The following is a 20271-nucleotide window of genomic DNA, read 5'->3' on the forward strand; positions in this document are numbered from 1 at the left end:
TGTGTTTTGGGAGATCATTGATGTAGATCAGGAAGAGAGTTGGGCCCAGGATGGACCCCTGAGGGACTCCAGCATTAATACTGTGTTTCTCTGATTTCTGGCCATCAACCACTACTCTTATGAACCTATCAGAGAGAAATGATTTAATGATTAAGAAAACATTACCAGTGATATCATAGCTGGAAATCTTGTGAAGTAGGCCTTTATGCCATACCTTATCGAAGGCCTTCGATATATCAAGAGCAATTGCCCCGGAAAGGAAGCCTTTATCAAGAGATTCACTAATCCTATGCACATCTTTCTTGCAGAGCGGAAACCATATTGCATGTCACTAAGAAGGTTGTTTCTGCTGAGGTGCTTGACTACTTCTTTATTTAATATGGATTCCAACAACTTACTCATGACACACAGGAGACTTATTGGTCTGTACTGGGAGGGAGATGACTTTTCACCTGAATTTTTAAATACAGGGTATACTGATGAGGTTTTCCAGGGTGTTGGAAAGCACTTCTTAAGGCAATGCTTAAACAGTTTTGTAAGTATGGAGGCAAGTTCTGGTTGGAGCTTTTTCTGCACTATAACTGGAATGCCGTCAGGGCCAGTTGCTTTACTGGAATCAAGGTTCTTGATTAGCTTAGCAACCTCATGCACAGATATTTGTATATTGCATAGCGTGTTGTCTGTTATAGGAGGAAATACGGGGAGTTGATGGCCTTCGCCGCATAGGGTATAATTAGCTGCAAAGTTCTTGGCAAATAGTTTGGCCTTGTCTGATGCTGACGAGATGACCTCAGGTCCATTGATGATGGTTGGGATAGAATGCACGCTTCTGTTCAGGATCCTGTTTGCTATTTGCCAAAACTGGTGGGAACCAAGCCGCTGCTCAGCTACTTTGGATTTAACGGACTGAGCATATAGCTCTCTTGCATTTTTTATTACTCTTTTACAGTGGTTGCTAGCAGTCCTGAAAGCAGCTTTAGTCTCAGTACATCTATTACGTTAGTAGCTAAGGAAAAAGTGATTTCTGTGCTCGATGGCAGCAGCACATTCTGGGGAGAACCATGGCTGGCTGTTAGATTTTTGTTGGATGTTTTTGGATGGTCTGAATCGGTCTATGCCTACAATTAACCATTCGGTTAGGTCTGATACTATAGAGGACACATCCTTTTTAAACATGGAATGCAGAGATAGATCGGATATGAATGTACAGAAGCTATCCCAGTCAGCCATAGAGTATCGATATACAGTACGGTGGAGAGGTACATCTGAAGACTTATTACATTTCATTTTTATCTTAACTGATGCAACCGAGTGGTCGGAGGATCCCAGAGGCGATAAAACGGAACATGAACATAGTTCAGGGGAAGTTGTGAGGAAAAGATCTAGAAGGCTTCCATACTGACCGGTAGTATCGGGCACATGGGTGGGTTCGTGAACAATCTGAGTGAAGTCATAGGCAGTGGCAAAATCATGACAGAACCTCCCCTCGTCATCGGTTTTATTTGAGTGGGTCAGCCATTCCACATTATGGACATTGAAGTCAGTGCAAATGTGAATGTTAGCCGAAGGATGAGCAGACAGGATTTGGTCAATTTTCGCAGATATGCTCTTAAAGATAGAAACCCCACTGTTGTGGGGGCGATAGAGGGCAAATATAAATGCAGTGGTGTAAGCTAGTGCAACCCAGAAGCACATATAAGGTAAATTAGGGTCTTCTCTGAAAATATCCCTACCATATGGAAAGCCATCTTTAATGTAGGTACATATTCTATGCCCATGGCGATCTTGGGGGGTCAGATTTAGATTTTAAGTTAGAGTATCCTTTAATTATGAATTCGTCTAGGGAAGTGGTTGGCCCTATGCCAGTTTCACTTAGAAAGAATATGTCCGGTTTCGTCTCCTGTAATTGTTTCAACCTCTGGAAGGTTGGAACATAGACCCCTGATGTTGGAGAAGGAGACCTGGTAGTAGGGGTCTACGTTGGAGGATGGGGTTCTAGGTTTAATCGTGTTTTGTTTTTGGAGATTTGTCATGTTGAGGTTTTTGGGATTTGTGGAACAGGTCGATAGACTTGGTTGGAGCAGGACAGAGAGGGAAAGTAAGAGAGAAAAGACAAGAAATTTTCTTTTTCTTTTTTTTGTAAAGCCGTAACAATTACCCATTAGTATGGCATTGAGAGGCCCTACCAGAAACTACTGTATGGTTCAGAATCCATTCACCAAATAGCAATACAGCAGCCCCGGTACTTTTCTCCTGCTGATAGGACAGCCTCCTTAGTGTTAGTCAGGGACCCGAACCTTAGATTATCAGGTGGATAATGTCAGCCCAGATGAAACGTTTACCTCCAGCACCCTTACTAGTGACATGACTACAAGGATAGACATAGAACAGAAAATTTCCGACATCTCAGGCTACTGTTCACAAAGTACAACCGACCTGGAAAGCAGCTTTTTCTTCACGCTTTGTCAGAAAAATCATTCATTGGAAATGAGGACTGAAGGACAAAAAAGGAAAGCAAGAGTTACTGGAGCTGCCAATAACACATCCACATATATTATCTACTCTCCATAAAATCGACAAAAGCTGTAACAAAGAGTACACATATGGCAGCTGTATGCAAATGATGGAGCCATTTGCAAGATGACGTCATGGCAAGAAAAAAGAAACAGATTATAAAAAGAAGACTGTGTGTACAGGCTGATGGCCACGTTAGAGAGATGTGGGTGATGTCACAGCCGAGACAAGAAGTTACACATAACTGGAGAAAGAGGAATAAAAGTCTTTTGTGTAAACCTGAAACAGAGAGTTGAATTTCTTTCCTCCTCCTTTCTTATGTTCCTTGCGATGGAGTCTACAACGTGTTGGGTCTACATGTTAACACGTTTGTAAACGGGTACTATGTTACAAATAGAGTATGTTTTCCTGTTGCAATTATAAGGCAGTGCTCTTACCATGTATCAGAAACTGAACAATAAAAGTAACACACTCAGGAAGATCAAAAGACTGCATACACATTATATGCATTTCATATATTTGTTCAGCTTATGATACGATGATTATCCAGAAGAGACAGTAGATGAGTTCCCAGCTGACTTTTATCGGCTGGTTATGGAATGATGCCTGGATGATATGTGCATTTATGTCTGGATGACTACAACATAAAAAATGCTACACAGGTTTCATCTATGACTGGAGTACAGTTTCAGCCTATAATGATCAATGGTGAGGAGCAAAAGGAATCTGTCACCATATTTGTTCAACAAATGCATGCAGCTGTGAAAATCGCCAACTAAGTCACAAAGAAAAACGGTTATTTGTTATAAGTGCTCATGTTCCAACCATATTGTCAGAGATTGCATGCTCACATGAAATTAATAACCAAGCAGAAAGTCCTGCCATATAAAGTATTTTCAATGCAACAAAATCTAGCACATCTCACCAGATTGCCAGAGAAACTTAAGAGGAGACAACATCAGCAAGTCTTTCTCTCCTCAAGTAAAGAGAACAAGTAAAAGACCTGATATAGAGGTGTTCATCATTAATGAACTCTGGTTGTTTTGTGAACAAAGGCGTAGATGCCTGTAAAGGAAGTGTAATCCTTGACAACTGATGAAAGGATCCTGAATTGCTGTGGTATGGCAAAATAAGACTAAACATAGGGCAAGTTTAGCCTGTGAATATTGAGACCCTAATTGTGGATGTACATTGTTTAGTTTTAATATGCTGATTAAGATCAAAGGTATCACGAACTTTGGAATATCTGGATCAACTGATGTGCACTTTTTCCAACAGAAAGAGAATTCAGTGTGTCACTATATCCATTGATGAATCTTACTTCTATGTGACAATTGACTCAAACAAGAATATGTGTAAATGGTCAATACTCTTATTTCCTTCACAGACATATGTTTTTGCTTACCAATGTCTCTGAGGTCCACCAGAGAAGCACACTTCAGGATATTGATGAACAAAAAAAAAAAAAAAAAAAAAAAATGGACGTGAAGAAAAAGTGAAACAGGTTTGTGATGGACATAAGTCATCACATTCATCTCGACTTTCTACCATGAATCATTTGTTGTCCCTTTTTTTATGAAATGATCTACTGAATGAACTACTTTTATGAAATGATCTACTGAATGAACTATTGACTGACAACAACATTGTTTTCACTTGCAAGCACTTCAAGAACTTTATGAGTAGCTGGTGTGTGCATTTAAGTTGCCAATGTGCTGTGCATACATTGGCAGGAATGGCATTATGGAACAGAGTGAGAGGATGATTAAAACAATTGTGACCATAAAACAAGGTTTTGTGATAGAGCCATCCTATTTTCATAATGTTACATCCAATGACAATCTCTCATTTTCCATAGCACCGGCTAATGCTGAACCAAAAATCATAAATAAGGTAACATCATCTGTGTCAAGACCCCACATGGTAGATATACAATAAAATTTAGAATAGACATCAAAACTGAGGTAATCAATTTGCAGATTGTGCAGAGAAATGGCGTGTCACATTATGAAAAAGGTTCACACTCTTTATTGGTATCATGTTCATCATCCAATGATGAAAGTGACTTGGAGGAAAGTAAGCAGTTGAGTTTGCCAGGTAATTAATCACTCTAATATCAGCAGTTTGAAGACAGATGCTGGAGTGACCAATGATAGTTCTGTGATACTATAGGTGCCCCCCCCGCCCCCAAAAGTTAGGAAGTAAAGGAAAAATAAAGAAAGAAATATAACAAATAAAAATAGGAGATAGGTTTACTAATAGGGAATGTATTGGACTTTGTTCATGAATGCATACAAAATAAAGCTAAGTGGGGTTCTAATTAAGTTGTGGCAGATGATAGGAACAAAACAACCTGAGATATATTTAGGACTGTCAAGAAGTTTTATGACAATAAGAAGCGATTTGCAGAGGCTAGTTTTTGTGATGTTTTACGACAGTGCCTGACGGATGATGGTTAGGAGTTCCTAGACAGTCTTGAGTTGGACATTTGAGTTAAGTTGTGACTTTGACACAGCTGAAGGCGGATCATGGCTTGGACACGATCGAAAATCCTTGAATAGACTGAAATGAGCTGATGACCACTAATAAACATGGCCTCGACAGAACGTACATGTAGACTTTAGCATTTAGAGGATCGAGGGTGTCGCACACACACACACACACACACACACACACACACACACTGAGAGTCCAATGAATATATAGAGAATGTATTGGAATCAGTTTTATCCTATTTTCTCCTTGTGTTTTGTTTTATTTTTATACTTGTGAACCTGTGTGCACCCTCTCAACAACTGCCAAGGCATAAGAGATGCTAACACAATCGGAACCAGAATGAGAGAAACTGAAATGAAAAATCCATGGCACACAACATTGGGGTCAGCAAGTTGTTGAGCAGGGTTCATGTGGTGTCACAGTTTGTCTGAAAATGACTCACGTTGTTCCACTTGAAAGTTGATATTAGGAGGAGGCGAGATGGAGTTTTTACTGTTCCCATATAAAATAACAAGTACAATCTAGCTATCCAGTCACATCCAGCTTAATGATAAACAAAATATAAAAATAAATTACTTTCCAGCAAAAGAGCTAAGAAACTTTCAGGATAAGAATACATCACTATTGCTACATACTATTTTCAAAAGACATTAGATTATTGTGAGTACAAGGAGGATATATATATAGCAATAAAAACCAGTTTAAATATAACATACCAACTGCCATCCAGATGCCTAATCGTATCCAAGTTAATGAGCCTAATTTCATCATCAATATAATATTGATAAACATGGAAGCTGATGGTAGCAATGGAACCAGGGGAGTCTGAAATGAACAAAAATCAAAATCATATAGATGCAGCAAAAATTAAATAGTAACAAGAACAATACTTAAATCACTACCGATAATTTAATATGAAATAATGTTGGCCAGATTTTAAGTTGGACATAATTGGCATTTAAGCTGACACACCAAACCTTAATTCTAACTATCCAACTTCCATTTGTTATTGTATCATGTTATTTACAATAGACTAACGTATTTCACAACAGTTTGTTAAAGAAAATAGTAAATATAATCCGGCAGTTTTCTAATATGCAGAATAATTTCTATTTTGTTTAGTAAGAGTTATCTCCCCTGCTCGCTTTTATAATTTTTTTTTTCTAACTTACATTTATTTTCATTCTCACTAGCAGTTCAGCCCGGCTTTACTCAGGCCCTATGTACTGTTCATAACTTTATGTGCATATATATATATATATATATATATATATATATGCGTTTTATTTTTTATTACCGTATCTTTCTGTTAAGTTACATTATTGTTTCAGCTACCCGGCCGTTTTTTTGGCCGTCTGTAGCTTCCTCAGACTTTTACAGAAATGTTCATTGTTATGGGATGAAAGAGTGAAAGAGTGAACAGGAGAGGGGTGCGAGAAGAGCGGGGGGGGGGAAAGGAAGGGAACAAGGGGGAAAGGTGGGAGGGGGTGTTTGGTATGTCGGTAATGTTTTAGTTTTAGAGTTTAAGGAACTTGTGGGGGAGGATCTGGGAAGTTAATTTCTTGTGTGGCTGAGGGCATAGGGATACATGGAGGGGGAAGGAGAATATGTGGGGGTAGGAGGAGGGGGTTACTTTAAAATTTGAGTCTTAATGTTAAAGTTTTTGGCGTCTCGTTTCTGGATAAGTATGGCTTGACCTGTTGGGTGTTTGCTTAGGTTCGGAGGCGGGGGGGGCTATGATTCAGTTTATTTAGCTTTTATATGTTGTTAATTGTTTGGAGAGGGTATGCTAGCAGCCACACGCATGAGCACATACATGTGCACGTACACACATATATACTTAAAGAAACGTTCACATGTACACATACATCTCCGCCCTGGTGTGCAAATATATGCACATATGTGCGCATGCATGCATAGACACCCGTGTCGCTCCCTCTTACCTCAAATTTTCGTTAAGGTGCTAAAACTGGGTATGTGTGCCCAAGCATGGATGCGCTCATGCACAGATACATACACACATCGACGCCCCTACCCCCAAGGAGGTGTATGCACGGGCCCATGTGCGCATATTGATTCAGGCATACCTGCATCCCCACGCATACATGCAAGCGCATGTGCACACACAGATACCAATACTCGTGAACACATACATCGACATATATACACAGCTGCACGCTGTGTATATATGTATACGTATGTGAGAGCGTGCAGCTGTGTATATAATGTAACGTAACAGAAAGATATGGTAATAAAAAATAAAACGCATATTTGCTCTACAACAGTATTGAGCACTCTCTTCAGTTTTTATTATTTACCATTTCTACTATATATATATATATATATATATTAAAAAGTTGGACTCGTGTCCAGGTAACCTACATTTAAAATTTCAAATGTTTTGATCCAAAATTGGCAGAGGAGTTTGGTAGAGTCTGCAAATGTCAACTCTTTCAACTTTGACCGTTTGACAGCCAAATTTTCGACTAAAAACTTATAAAAAAACTTTCTTAATATCCTTTATGTAAAATTTTAAATGTTTAGACACAAAATTGGCTGAATAGTTTGCTAGAGACCGTAAAACTAAAATCTTTTAAACTTTGACTCCTTGGCAGCCAAATTTTCGGCCAAATAACGATTAAGAAGCTTGCTCTATGTTTGAATACATTTTATGTAAAATTTCAAATGTTTAGACCAAAAATTGGCTGAGTAATTTGGTAGACACCGCAGAGGTCAAATGTTTTAAAACTTTGACCCCAATTTTGACTCACTAACATTTATTGTTTTGGGCTCAAAACAAATTAAAAAGTTTGATCCATGTCCAAATAACCTATATCTAAAATTTCAAGTGGTTAGACCCAAAATTGGTGAAGGAGTTTGGTAGAGTTTGGTAGAGTTTTCAGAGGCGAAATTGTTGAACTTTGACCCCATTGACAGGAGTTTTCTTTCTTGTTAATTATTACAACATCTGGTCTTCTTGCTTGGATGGGTTTGTCCGTGTATGTCCATGTCCCATAGGATTTTGTGGTTCTCATTTTCGAGTGCTGTTGCGGGTTTATGCTTGTACCATTTGTCTGTACGCTCAAAATGCAGTCGTTTGCACAATTCCCAGTGTACCACCTTCCCCACTTGGTCATGCCTGTTTTTGTATTCCTTTTGGGCAAGTTTGCTGCATTCACTTACTATATGGTTTATCATTTCGTCTCTTTGTCCACAGTCTGCATTTGCTGTTTTCTTGTGTTTTATCGATCCTTGCTTTGATATGGTTGATTCTTATCGAGTTATCTTGTGCTGCAATTATTAGAGATTCAGTTTCTCAGTTTATATGTCCTTTTCGCATCCATGTCCAGATGTTTTCGTTATTCTCATCTTTTGTCATTCTTATGAATCTTCCATGGAGTTGTTTCTCTTTGCATTTCTCTTTTCTCGTTTGTCTCTCTGTTTTCTGTTTTGTTGTTTTTTTCAGTGTCTCTCACTGCCATAATTATCCTTTCAGTGTTTTGCATTATGTATTTTTCTAGTTCTTTTTTCGTGTCCTTCACACAGTCTTCTATACAGATCAGTCCTCTCCTGCCGTCTTTCCTTTTCACATAGTCTGTCAATATCGCCCTCTGGGTGTAATGCATTATGCATGGTCATGAGTTTCCTGGTTTTCTGGTCGAGTTGTCTCAGTTCTTCTTTTGTCCACCCTATAAATGGTCCAGAGTATCTTACGAGTGATACTGCCCATGTATTTATACCTTTTATTAGGTTTCTGCTATATAATTTCGTTTCCAGGAGTTTTCTTGTTCTCCTGAGGTATTCCTTTCTAATTTTCTCTTTCATTTCTGTTGCTCTGATGGTGTCCGCTTCCAGAATTCCCAAGTATTTATAGTCGTCTTGTTCCCCTAGTGCCCTCATTTCTGTTTGGTTTAGTAGTTCCATGCCTTCTGTCGTTTCCTGTTTTCCCTTTCTTATAACTAGTTGTGCGCACTTTTCCATTCCAAATTCCATTTGGATATCTTGGCTGAAGATCCTGGTAGTGTTAATTAGTGTCTCTAGCTCCTTTTCGGTCCTTGCAAAAAGTTTCAGATCGTCCATGTACATCAGGTGGTTCATTTTTTCCTCTGTATTGGAGAACTTGTATCCGGCTTGGCACTTTCTCAGAATATCAAGGGTATCATGGCTATGATGAACAGTAGTGATGATAGTGAGTCTCCTTGGAAGATGCCTCTTTGTATGTTAATTTCTGTTATGTGTTGTCCATCAGCTGTCAATTCCAGTCTCCATGTTTTATTGCATTTTCTATTACGTTGGTGATCCTGCTCGGTATTTTATACATTTTTAGGCATTCTATTATCCATGCTTGGGGGATCCTGTCGTATGCTTTTTTTTGTAGTCGATCCATGCCATGGCTAAATTCTTTCTCCTCCTTTTTACCTCCTTTATGATCTTTTGATCTATATATAACAGGTCATGTTTTTCTCCTTTTCCTTTTTGGCATCCTTTCTGCTAATCGGGGATGAGTCCACGGTTATTCAGGGAGTGGTAGATTTGTTCCCTCAGTTGTGCTGTCAGTATCTTTCACATAGTTGGTAAGCACGTGATTCGCCTATAGTTGCTAGGAACGGTTCCTTTCTCCATGTCCTTCTGTAGCAGTGTGGTTCTACCTTTTGTCATCCAGTCTGGTATGCTTGCTTCCTGTATACATCTTCTCAGGTTTTGAGCGAGCCTTTCGTGTAAGGTTGTGAATTTTTTTAACCAGTATGCATGTATCCCGTCGTACCCTGGTGCTCTCCAGTTTGCCATTATTCCTATGGTTTTCTTTAGGGTTTCCTTGCTGATTTCATTCATTGTTCCTTCTTCTATTTGTTGTAACTCTTCTTTCATGTCTTTCAGCCACTCTGCATTTCTATTGTGATCTCGTTGCTCTTCACATATTCTATTCCAGTAGAGTTTTATTTCTGTCGGATTTGGTTGTTCTGTTTTTGTTTTTCCTCCATTCACATTTTGGTAGAATTGGCTTTCATTAGTTTCAAATGTTCTGTTTTGCTTGCATTGTTCAGATTTATATCTATATCGTCTCAATCTCGCTTCTTTTGCTTTTATTTATTGATCCAGTTCTTCATGTTTCTTGTTTAGCCTCTCTCTGTCAGTTAAGTTTTCTCCACATTGCTTTCTTCCTGGTGATCATTTTGGTTTCTATTTTATGTTTGTGTATTTGGGTTTCTAGTCTTATTTCCCATCCAGGTTTTGTCGGTCTGCTTGTCCCCGGTTGTTTTTCTGATTTGAGTTTCATACTTACCATTTTGGCGCCAGCATAAATCAGGTTGTTTAAGTCTATGATTGTAATTGTTGGGATATGTGGGAGGAGTCTGTTAACCTTCTCTGTTTCTGTTTTTAATTTCTTCTGCTCTTGGCTCCTTAACGATGGGAGCTTTGTTTTTTCTTCGTTCATCAGCTGTATTATTTTATTTATTTCATTTACTTCATTCTCTGTTAGTTCTGTTTCATTGTTCTCAGTTTCCACATTTGTAGACTTCGTTCTTTGTTGGTCCTCGGCCTTTGGTGTTTTTACTTGTGAGGCTTCAACTTGTGGGGTTGCTCTATGTGCGGTTCCGTTGGGGGATGCTTCTTGTTAAGTTTCATCATTTATTTTTCGCTGAATATCTGTTAGTTCTAGTTTAGAGAGCCAGCCTTTCTTGAGTATCAGTCTTGCTTGGTCCACACTTTGTTCTGTCGTATGGTAGTCACTGAATAGGTCCCATAGTTCTTTCATTCGTTTCGATAACCTCCATATCTATATTTAGGATGGCTTCTATAGTAGCATTCCATTACGAGTCTATTCTCTTTTGTTGTCCATTTCTTTCTTTGTTTTTTTTCCTTTTGATGGTTATCATGGCTGTGATGTGTTTGTTCGGTATCATTTTGTTCCCTGAAATTAGAGGTTATACTCACCTGTTCAGCGTCCATGTCATTTGAGTTTCTGAAACTAGAAAGTTGGCCAACATTCGCAGGATGACGACCATGCTGGCTACCGAAGGAGCTCCTGCCGATCATGACACCCAGATCTTTCTTCTGGGTCCAATGGTTTGGATCATTTGTAATTAACATTTTTCAGGTTTTGGTGTTTGTGGCAACACCGAGCCCAGAATTGTTTTACCTGTGGTTCTGATGCAGGAATAGTGTAAAGCTCCCGTGTATCCAAGAGGTATCGTGCACTATCACACATACATATGAGACAAAAAAAAAAAAATAAATAAGTATTCTACTTAGTAAAAGTTGAAAGTTATGCTCTGAAAGAGGGCGTTTGAAGATAGGTCTACCTTATACCATACTGTTTAGCCAATGGAAATGTTGCATGGGAAAAGAGGAGGAGGGCAATTTTCCCCGCCGCTTTGGTAGCATTTAATTCCCTCGTTCAAAGGCGGGGCAAATTTCTACATCAATATCGGTAAAAAGTCTGGTTTCTGTTATAAATTCTAACTAACATTTAACTGGATAATTCGCCTGTCGCCCGTCTGGATATTTTTGCATTCATTTTTAAATTTGAATTGACAAACAGAATTATATGTTTATATCGAAACAAAATTTATTATTATTATCATTATTATTATCATCATTATCATTATTGTTGTTATTTTTACTATTATTTATTTACATATAATATTCCTAAAATTTTAATATAATTGTTAAGAATCAATATTTTGATTTAAGGCTGAGTTAATATCTACTATATTCTTACATCCAAAGGTTATGATTAAGTACAGACATACAAAAGTAAATATGATTCTTTACAAAATAATCGTGCACGTGAAAATGAAAACTTACCTGAAAAGTCAAGAAAGCACTGTTTTGCTCGTGTGCTACAATCACCATATAGAAAAAGACAACGCTAGCAGAAAATAAGACTGTAAGAGATATGGCCCACCAAGTGCCATTGGAAAGATATTCCAGTCCAAAGACGATCATTCCTGCTAATGCCAACATGAAGCAAGCCATGAGGGTAGTGGCCAGAATTGCTGCATTTCCAGGATCAAACTGTCGAAGAATAGGTATATTGCGCAAACTCTGTCGAAGATGTCCAAATTGTTCATGACTCTTTGATCTCACAATATTGTGCTTCTCAGAAGCAGATTCTGGTGCAACTTCATCGACTTCCGCATCTGCATCTTCATGTCTCAGTTTAAACTGGCATTTGGTAACCGGCATGTATCTCAAGACAATGACACTAAAAGCAACAATTGTATATGCAAACAAAGTGCCAATGGACAGAAATTCAACAAGAGTCTCCATCTCAAAAAGCATAGCCATAAGTCCCGAAAGAAACCCAAATAAAGCGATTGCAGCAATGGGAGTCTGAGTTCTTTCATTTACGCTTGCTAAAAACCGAAACAGCAAACCATCTGATGCCATGGAATAGATAGAACGAGGAAGGGAGAAGGCACTGCCCAACAATGACGTACTGATTCCAAACAATGTTCCAATAGCAATAATGTACTGAATCCAATACACACCTCGAGTGGCAAAAGCTTGTGGGTATGGAGCTGATATATCTACATCAGTATATGAAACCACCAATGTCAAGCTTGTACATATTAATACATAGAATAGTGTTACCACAGTTACACCTCCAATGCTGGCAATTGGAATCGATTTAGCAGGGTTGACAGCTTCTTCTGCAGAGGTTGCAATGCCTTCAAATCCAATATAAGCAAAGAAACAAGCAGCAGCCCCAGAAAATGTCCCAGAAATTCCATATGGGAAGAAACCACCTTCTGCTGGGTCTGTCCAGTGTTTAACGTCTGCAAAACAAAACCCAGCTATAATAATAAAACTTAGCACCAAAACATTTAGAAGCGTGATGATGTTGTTAAACCTTAATGTAACCTTAGCACTTGTTGCAACAAAAGCGAATCCAACAATGCATACTCCAAAGGCAAGAAAGTCTGGGTAATCCGAATGCCAATTTGATTCTCCTAGAGATCCAATTAGAGTTATAGTTCCATTCCGTATCGCTCCACTGAAGAGGGTATCCATGGATCCACTCCATGCCCGAGCAACCGAGGCTGTTCCCAATATCTGTTCTAAGATGACATTCCATCCAACCATGAAACCCCAGAGTTCTCCAAGAGTTACATAAATATAAGAATATGCAGATCCAGCTTTTGGCACATGAGCCCCAAATTCAGCATAACATAGGGCTGAAAGCATAGCAGCCAGACCGGCAAAAAGGTATGAGAGAATTGCAGATGGTCCAGCTAGGTTCTTGATGACCGTTCCTGTTGTCACATAGATGCCAGCACCTACCATGTGACCCACACCCAAAAGAAAAATGTCAAAAGTACTCAGACATTTTCGGAGTGGTGTGTCTTCAAATTCATCTGTTAAGGTCTTTTTCCGGTTAAATATCTTCCATGTGTGTGATACAGCATCTATCACCTTTGCCATCTTGTACTTGAACCTAAAAGAAAAAAACAAATACTAAAATTAGTATTTTAAGACCAAGAATAAACATCATTATATTGGAATGTACTTTTTAACATATGGTGTTATCATGTCCGATTTTAAAAGTAAAACCCGAATAACATCTAAGTTGATAAATGAAACTTTGATTCTGACTAGCCAATTCTCATTTGTTACTATATTTGTACCATGCCATTTGGCAATATAATACCATTCAATAAAATTTATTTTAAAATTATTTAGTCTGATCAAGAATATTTTTTTCAAATAATCACATGAAAATAAACATAATGAATAACTCAGTTTAAACTTAATACAATAGTTGTTTAGGTTACAACTTTTTCAGTGTAAGTTTAAAAAGATGACACTAAATAAAACGACTTCACTGCAATGCCGGATAGGTACAGTAGAGTTCTCTACCTGTATATTTGACTTAAATGCACCTGAAGATCTGAGGGTACATCAACCAAAACGTTATGAAAACAACAACCAAGATGAGAATAGTAGTTCGAATAATCCAAGTAATATAAATTCTCAATCGATATCTAAAAACTTCCTAAATATGATGACATACTTGTACATAGCAAGTATTGGCATCTTGACAAAGAAAACAAAATGAGTTGCTCTCTTCTGAACTTCAAGATCAACAAGTCACACCTCTTGATGATTATCTAAAATAGGTTATGCACCATCCAATGGCTTATACACTTACCACAAATGCTATCGGGTGCAGCATCTCCTCCATATTGTTTAATAAAGTTAACATTATATTCTGAGAATATACTTACAGTCCTCCACAATAAACAATAAATGTCTTATAAATACAATATATAATGTAAAGTCAGTCTCGTTATTGTTTTTTGTTTTTTTGTAATTGATAAATTTCTCCTTACCAAATAAATATTTGATTCTGATTTATTAGTTTTTCTTGTGAATCGTTGAAACATGTTTTAAAAAATAAAACAAAAATGTAGTTCAATTTATTCTTCTCAAAAATCATCATCATCATCATCATCATCATCATCATCAGTTTAAGGTTCGTTTTACATGCTGGGATGGCTTTTAAAAATTTATTTCTAAAATAACCTATCCTTGAGCAAGTCTTTATATATGCATATTTATCAAGTCAATTCTTATCACTTACTTCCATATTTTCCTTGTCGAATTTTCAAATGGTTGCCATCTTAAAAAGGGACGTAACTCTGTAGTTATTTACATAATGTTACTTCCCTTGGATTCGAACGAAAATATTTTTTGGGGGGGGAAAAAACGAAACAGTATAGTTTAAAAAAAAAGAAAAGAAATTGCAAGTAAATACACTTCCGGGCAATGCTGGGTATGTACAGCTAATATTATATATTCACAGAATTATGCTAATGTTACTCGTAACATGAGAAAATATTTTAGAGGGATAAAGACAGGATTTTGCTTAATCTTGATAATTAGTATTTTAATCTTGGTTGAACCCAATAAGCAATTAAGATTGAAAATGTGTTACCTATACTCTGAATTTTGCTTAATGCTTGCTGCAGCAACATGGAGCATAAACGCGAGCTAATCTCTGATTTGTCTTCGGTTTCCACACATTATGATAGTTTAGGTGAAGCTAAGGTAGCAGCGTTAGATATCTCCAAAAGCATTTGACAAGCTCTGGTATGAAGGTTTACTAAGGAAAATCAACTTTTACGGTATTACTGGACGAAGATTTAATGTAAGCAGATCATTTTTAACTATAAGAAAGATCCTTGTCATTCTCCATGCTGTGCATTAAAGTAAGGCTACATCAATGCAGATGTTCCCCAGATGTTGATACTTGGACCTTCCAATATAATCACAACTGAGATAGCTGCATTTACCGATGACACCATGCTCTTTTTCTTGACATGAGGACAAATCGAATGTCGACACAAGTAAAGCAATGGCTGAATCCTTGAAAAATGACCTTCAGTCTACAGTAGAATGAAGCTAAAAATAAACGACTGCATTTAATGCTACTAAGCCAAAGCTCTTCTCGTTTTGGAATCCTTTGAGGTGAAGTTTCATAATTTGTGTATTAATTTTTTTTTTTGTACTTTTGTTCTTATCTTCATAGTTATTGGGAATACTATTAAGAGTCAGCATTCCTATCTGGTCGCAATTAATCACCTGAAGAAGGTCAGAGGATGAGTTGGCTGAAACATGGTGAAACAACGCCTATGACAAAAACCTGCAAAAAAAGCTTTTCTTTAACTATTATAGAAACCTTTCCAATCACCAATTATCATTGCCGATAGCATCTTTCCAGAGAGTCCAGCATTTAAACTCCTTGTCTGTCATTCTCAGGCAACATGAAGTTGAATAAGTACAGAGAAAATGTTGCCGAATCTGCTGCAGAGAGTGTAGACTTCCTCTACCATGCAAGAAAACTTTTCTCACCAGCCAATATTCTATATTATATGAAATCACCTTTTGCTCATGCATGGAGTATTGTTGCCACCTGTACTTGGACAGAGTGCTAAAAAAATAAATCCTTTCAAAATATTCTTCATCATTAAAATGACAATCTATCCTTCACATTAACTTTTTATTCTCGAGTGGTTTTCGGCCTTGATAAATAATAACTCATGATCAAAAAAATAAAACAAACAAAAAACGGAATCAATTAAACTATTCCTTTCTGTAATCCAACCACATTTGGTGAAGATAAACTTTAGCTTATGACTGACTTGTTCATCAAATTTCAGTTATGAATATACAATAATCTTTATTTAATTGCTGTTAAATGATCACTACACCCGGATACGATGTGCAAAATTGTCAATATCTCGATGACACCAATCTCTTGCTACTACCCTTTTCGATTCAGGAATAGTCTGGGGATTGTTTTGATAGACATTATCATTGATAACTTCACAGATAAAAAAAAAACATCTGGTGTCTTTATAGTGTTAAGCCTAATGAGACGATAACCAAAGTGTTGAATGGCAAAAAAAAAACAAGAACTGTTGGACATTATTAATTGAAACTTTGTGGACAAACCCGGTATAATTGGATATTTATTTTTACTAAATATGAGTATGATTGAATTGCAGAAATGATGGTGAATTTTATGAACTATTCCATGGTTGGTATGTTGTTTTTTAGTCACCCTGTAATACAATCATTATTGGCATCAATCAATAGACCTGGTAGTGAGAAAAAGAAATATAATCGTTCAAGTAATAACAGAATAATAATTGGCTGCGTGAAATACAAACCTGATATGAAGGGAGAATAGACGTGATAGTTGTTGGTAATGGCAACTGCACATCTTGTTATAAAACAAAGTGAGAGCAAGATTGTAAAGGCTTTGTATGAAAACTGATGAAACTATCGTATAATAATAAGAATGGATGTAATTCAATCTGGGTGTTAAACGATGAAAATGCTATTTCGAACTGGTGTAAGCTTCCAATCTTCGTCAACATCGTTGTATTCTTTGAAAGGGATACAATTCAGAAGTCAGCAATTCGGATAGTAAAGGAATAGCCAATGTGATATTATAATGAAGAAAAGAAAGATTTATTGTCATAGAGCATGCAATAAAAGAGAAACAGGTCTTAATGAATAATTACTATAGTCCAAGGCAAAGTTCAGTGTTGCATACAGTGCTCCTGAATGTATAGTTATCTATGAGAAAGTTCACGTAAGAAAATAGGAGTTAAAGTTATTCAGACTTAAGCTTGACATCAGGTGTTTTGTATCAAACTGGGGAACCGTTTGTTAGGAGTCTCAAACCCAACCCTTTATTATTATTACGGGGTTACCGTGTTTGGACTCCAGCTAGGTTCTGGGACATAGTTGCTGATTCTCTGTTTTGAATGTTACTTTTCACTGCCTTCGTTCAGGATTGAACTTAGCACCTTTGGGTAACTGTAAACTCGGCCATATGTCACTAGGACAATTCTTAGTTGGTTTTTAATGTTAAACCTATGTTGTTATTCAAGGTTTTCTCTCACTATTAGATGTGTCCAAATTGCATTCAGCTCTACGCTTGGTTTGCTCAGTAGGTTGTTATGTCCGAGCATGTGAGCTGTTTCTTTAAGTTTTCTCACTTTCCAGTGGGTCTCTCTGTTTATTATTTTTACTTCATCCCATAGGGGACGATTGTCCCTCTCTCCATCCAGACATGGTTGGCTATATCCGATTTTTCCATTTCTCCTCAGCAGCCGCCAACTGTGTCACTCAGAGGAAGCAGTACTAAATAAAGGTCTCAACTTGGCAACAACAACCAAACGCGTTCCATTCTTAGATATCATAACACACATGGAAGATACAGCCTTGAGAATCCCATCAACCCAAGGTGATGAAATAAGATGGAAAGTGAGACAAGTACTCGAGAAAGCCAAGCCTCCTAAATCAAACATCTCTCGGGAAGATAGGTTGGCTATAAGAACCCTACAGAATGACAGCAGTATAATAATTCTGCCAGCAGACAAAGGCAATGCTACTATAGTGATGGACATGTTGGAGTACTCTGAAAAAATGGCAGGCCTAATCGCAGATGGTAGCTACGGTAAAATAAAGAAGGACCCAACTTTGAAAACCCGAAAGAAAGTTGTTACAAATCCTTACCAAAAACAAGGAACACGTCGCTCTGATGAGATGTAGACAGCTGGTCCAGCATTACAGTAAGCTACCACATATGTACGGTCTCCCCAAGATACACAAAGACGGTATTCCACTCAGACCCAAAGTGAGCTGCCAAGGCTCAGCATGCCACCCATTGAGCAAGTACTTTGTGGATATAATAAACCCATTAGCAGGTAAGTCAGCAACATATGTAAAGAATTCTGCCCACTTCACGGAACTGATCAAGGGAGCACCCATCAGTACTAACCAAATGGTAAGCCTAGATGTGGTTAGCCTGTTCACTAAAGTCCCAACTAGTGAGGCACTAGCAGTAATTAAAGACAAACTAGCTGCGGACCTCTCTATAGAAGAGCGCACATGTGTACCATTGCCGAACTTAATGGAAATGCTGACATTCTGCATAGAAACAACCTACTTCAGAATGGGTACTGACCTATATCGACAAGAGGAGGAACTAGCTATGGGCTCACCATTATCACCAGTGATGGCGAACATATACATGAAATACTTCGAAGACATGGCCTTGGGTTCAGCTCCCTTAAAGCCAACCATGTGGCTAAAATACGTTGATGACACCTTCATACTCTGGCCCCATCAGGAAGACATCCAGGCTCTCCTAGACCATGTGAACTCAATAAGACTATCGATACAGTTCACAATGGAGAAAGAAAAATATAACCAACTGACCTTCCTTGATATACTCATATCACGCACAGAGCATGAGTTTAAGACATCCGTATATCGCAAGCTTACCTTCACCGGACAATATCTTAACTTCAACTCCCATCACCCATACAGTATCAAACATGGAATCGCACACTGCCTACAACATCGAGCAGAGACAATAAGTAGCGACACCATTACATACCACCAAGAAATGGTCAGGTTGAAGAATACCCTCCGTCATAACAACTACCCCGATAGCATACTATCCACCAGACGTGTTAATAGTATAAGAGAAGAGAATGAAACCCCAAAACCACCAACGGTCTGCCTACCATACATACGAGGCATCTCCGAAAAGATACAGAGAATATGTGCCCCCTACAACATCAGGACGGTATTCAAGAGTGAGTCAACACTCAGAGGACACCTGGTACGAGTGAAGCCCCGCAAGGAGGAGAACATGACCAAGAACTGCATATACTCCATCCCATGCAGTTGCAAAAAGGTTTACAAGGGTGAAACATGCCGCCCCCTCAAAGTAAGGGTAGAAGAACACCGATAGGTGGTAACTAAAGGGGAGACGGAAAAATCGGATATAGCTAACCATGTTTAGATGGAGAGGGGGACCATCGCCCCCTATCGGATGAAGTAAAAATAATAAACAGAGAGACCCACTGGAAAGTGAGAAAACTTTAAGAAACAGCTCACATGCTCGGACATAACAACCTACTGAGCAAACCAAGCGTAGAGCTGAATGCAATTTGGACACCTCTAATAGAGAGAGAAAACCTTGAATAACAACATAGGTTTAACATTAACAAAAACCAACTAAGAATTGTCCTAGTGACATATGGCCGAGTGGTCCTAGACGTTGTATCAAAGTTTACAGTTACCCAAAGGTGCTGAGTTCAATCCTGAACGAAGGCAGTGAAAAGTAACATTCAAAACAGAGAATCAGCAACTATGTCCCAGAGCCTAATAATAATAAAGGGTTGGGTTCGAGACTCCTAACAAACGGTTCCGCAGTTTGATACAAAACACCTGATGAAGGGCAAAACGGCCGAAACGTTGTGACTATAACAACCAAGATGAGGAAGTCAGTCCGACAATCTCAATAAATGACAACACCTCATCTCAAAAATACAATTTCCCTAGTGATTATATATAATAAAAAACCGTGATTTTTATCAGATTGATTCTTTTGGGAATCGAATTCCATAGCAAAAGTAATATTTGAAATTGTTTCATGTTTGGATTTTTCTAGAAACATGTATTAGTATTTTTTTTCGAAACTGACAACTCACAGCATTGTTTGTCTCTCTCCCCTCCTCTCTCTCTCTTTCTATATATATATATATATATGTATATATGTGTGTGTGTGTGTGTGTGTGCGTGATTAAAGACAACAGAGTTTTATTTTTATTTTTGCTAATTTTTATTGTTGTCTCAACTCAACAAACAAGTCTCCACTGGTAATTTATGGAGTATCGATCCAAAAGTTCTTTTTATGGTCATTTCAAGTAGTTTTGATCTATACGA

The 20271-nt window shown here is 37.9% G+C and overlaps 1 protein-coding gene across 2 annotated transcripts in view; it reads right to left on the reverse strand.

Moving 5' to 3' along the window:
* LOC145269257 (cationic amino acid transporter 4-like) overlaps window positions 1-20271 on the reverse strand; it is a 196884-nt gene that overhangs the window by 16962 nt on the left and 159651 nt on the right. For both annotated transcript variants that reach the window (XM_080124891.1, XM_080124882.1), the window contains exons 2-3: window positions 11821-13453; window positions 5727-5835 (exon numbers count right to left, since the gene is read on the reverse strand). In XM_080124891.1, coding sequence (XP_079981017.1) covers window positions 5727-5835; window positions 11821-13440 — 1729 coding nt within the window. In that variant the 5' untranslated portion in view covers window positions 13441-13453. The remainder of the gene's footprint in view (window positions 1-5726; window positions 5836-11820; window positions 13454-20271) is intronic.

This window comes from Euprymna scolopes, chromosome 4, assembly GCF_053919585.1.
Source record: "Euprymna scolopes isolate OS-2025 chromosome 4, ASM5391958v1, whole genome shotgun sequence".
NCBI lineage: Eukaryota > Metazoa > Mollusca > Cephalopoda > Sepiida > Sepiolidae > Euprymna > Euprymna scolopes.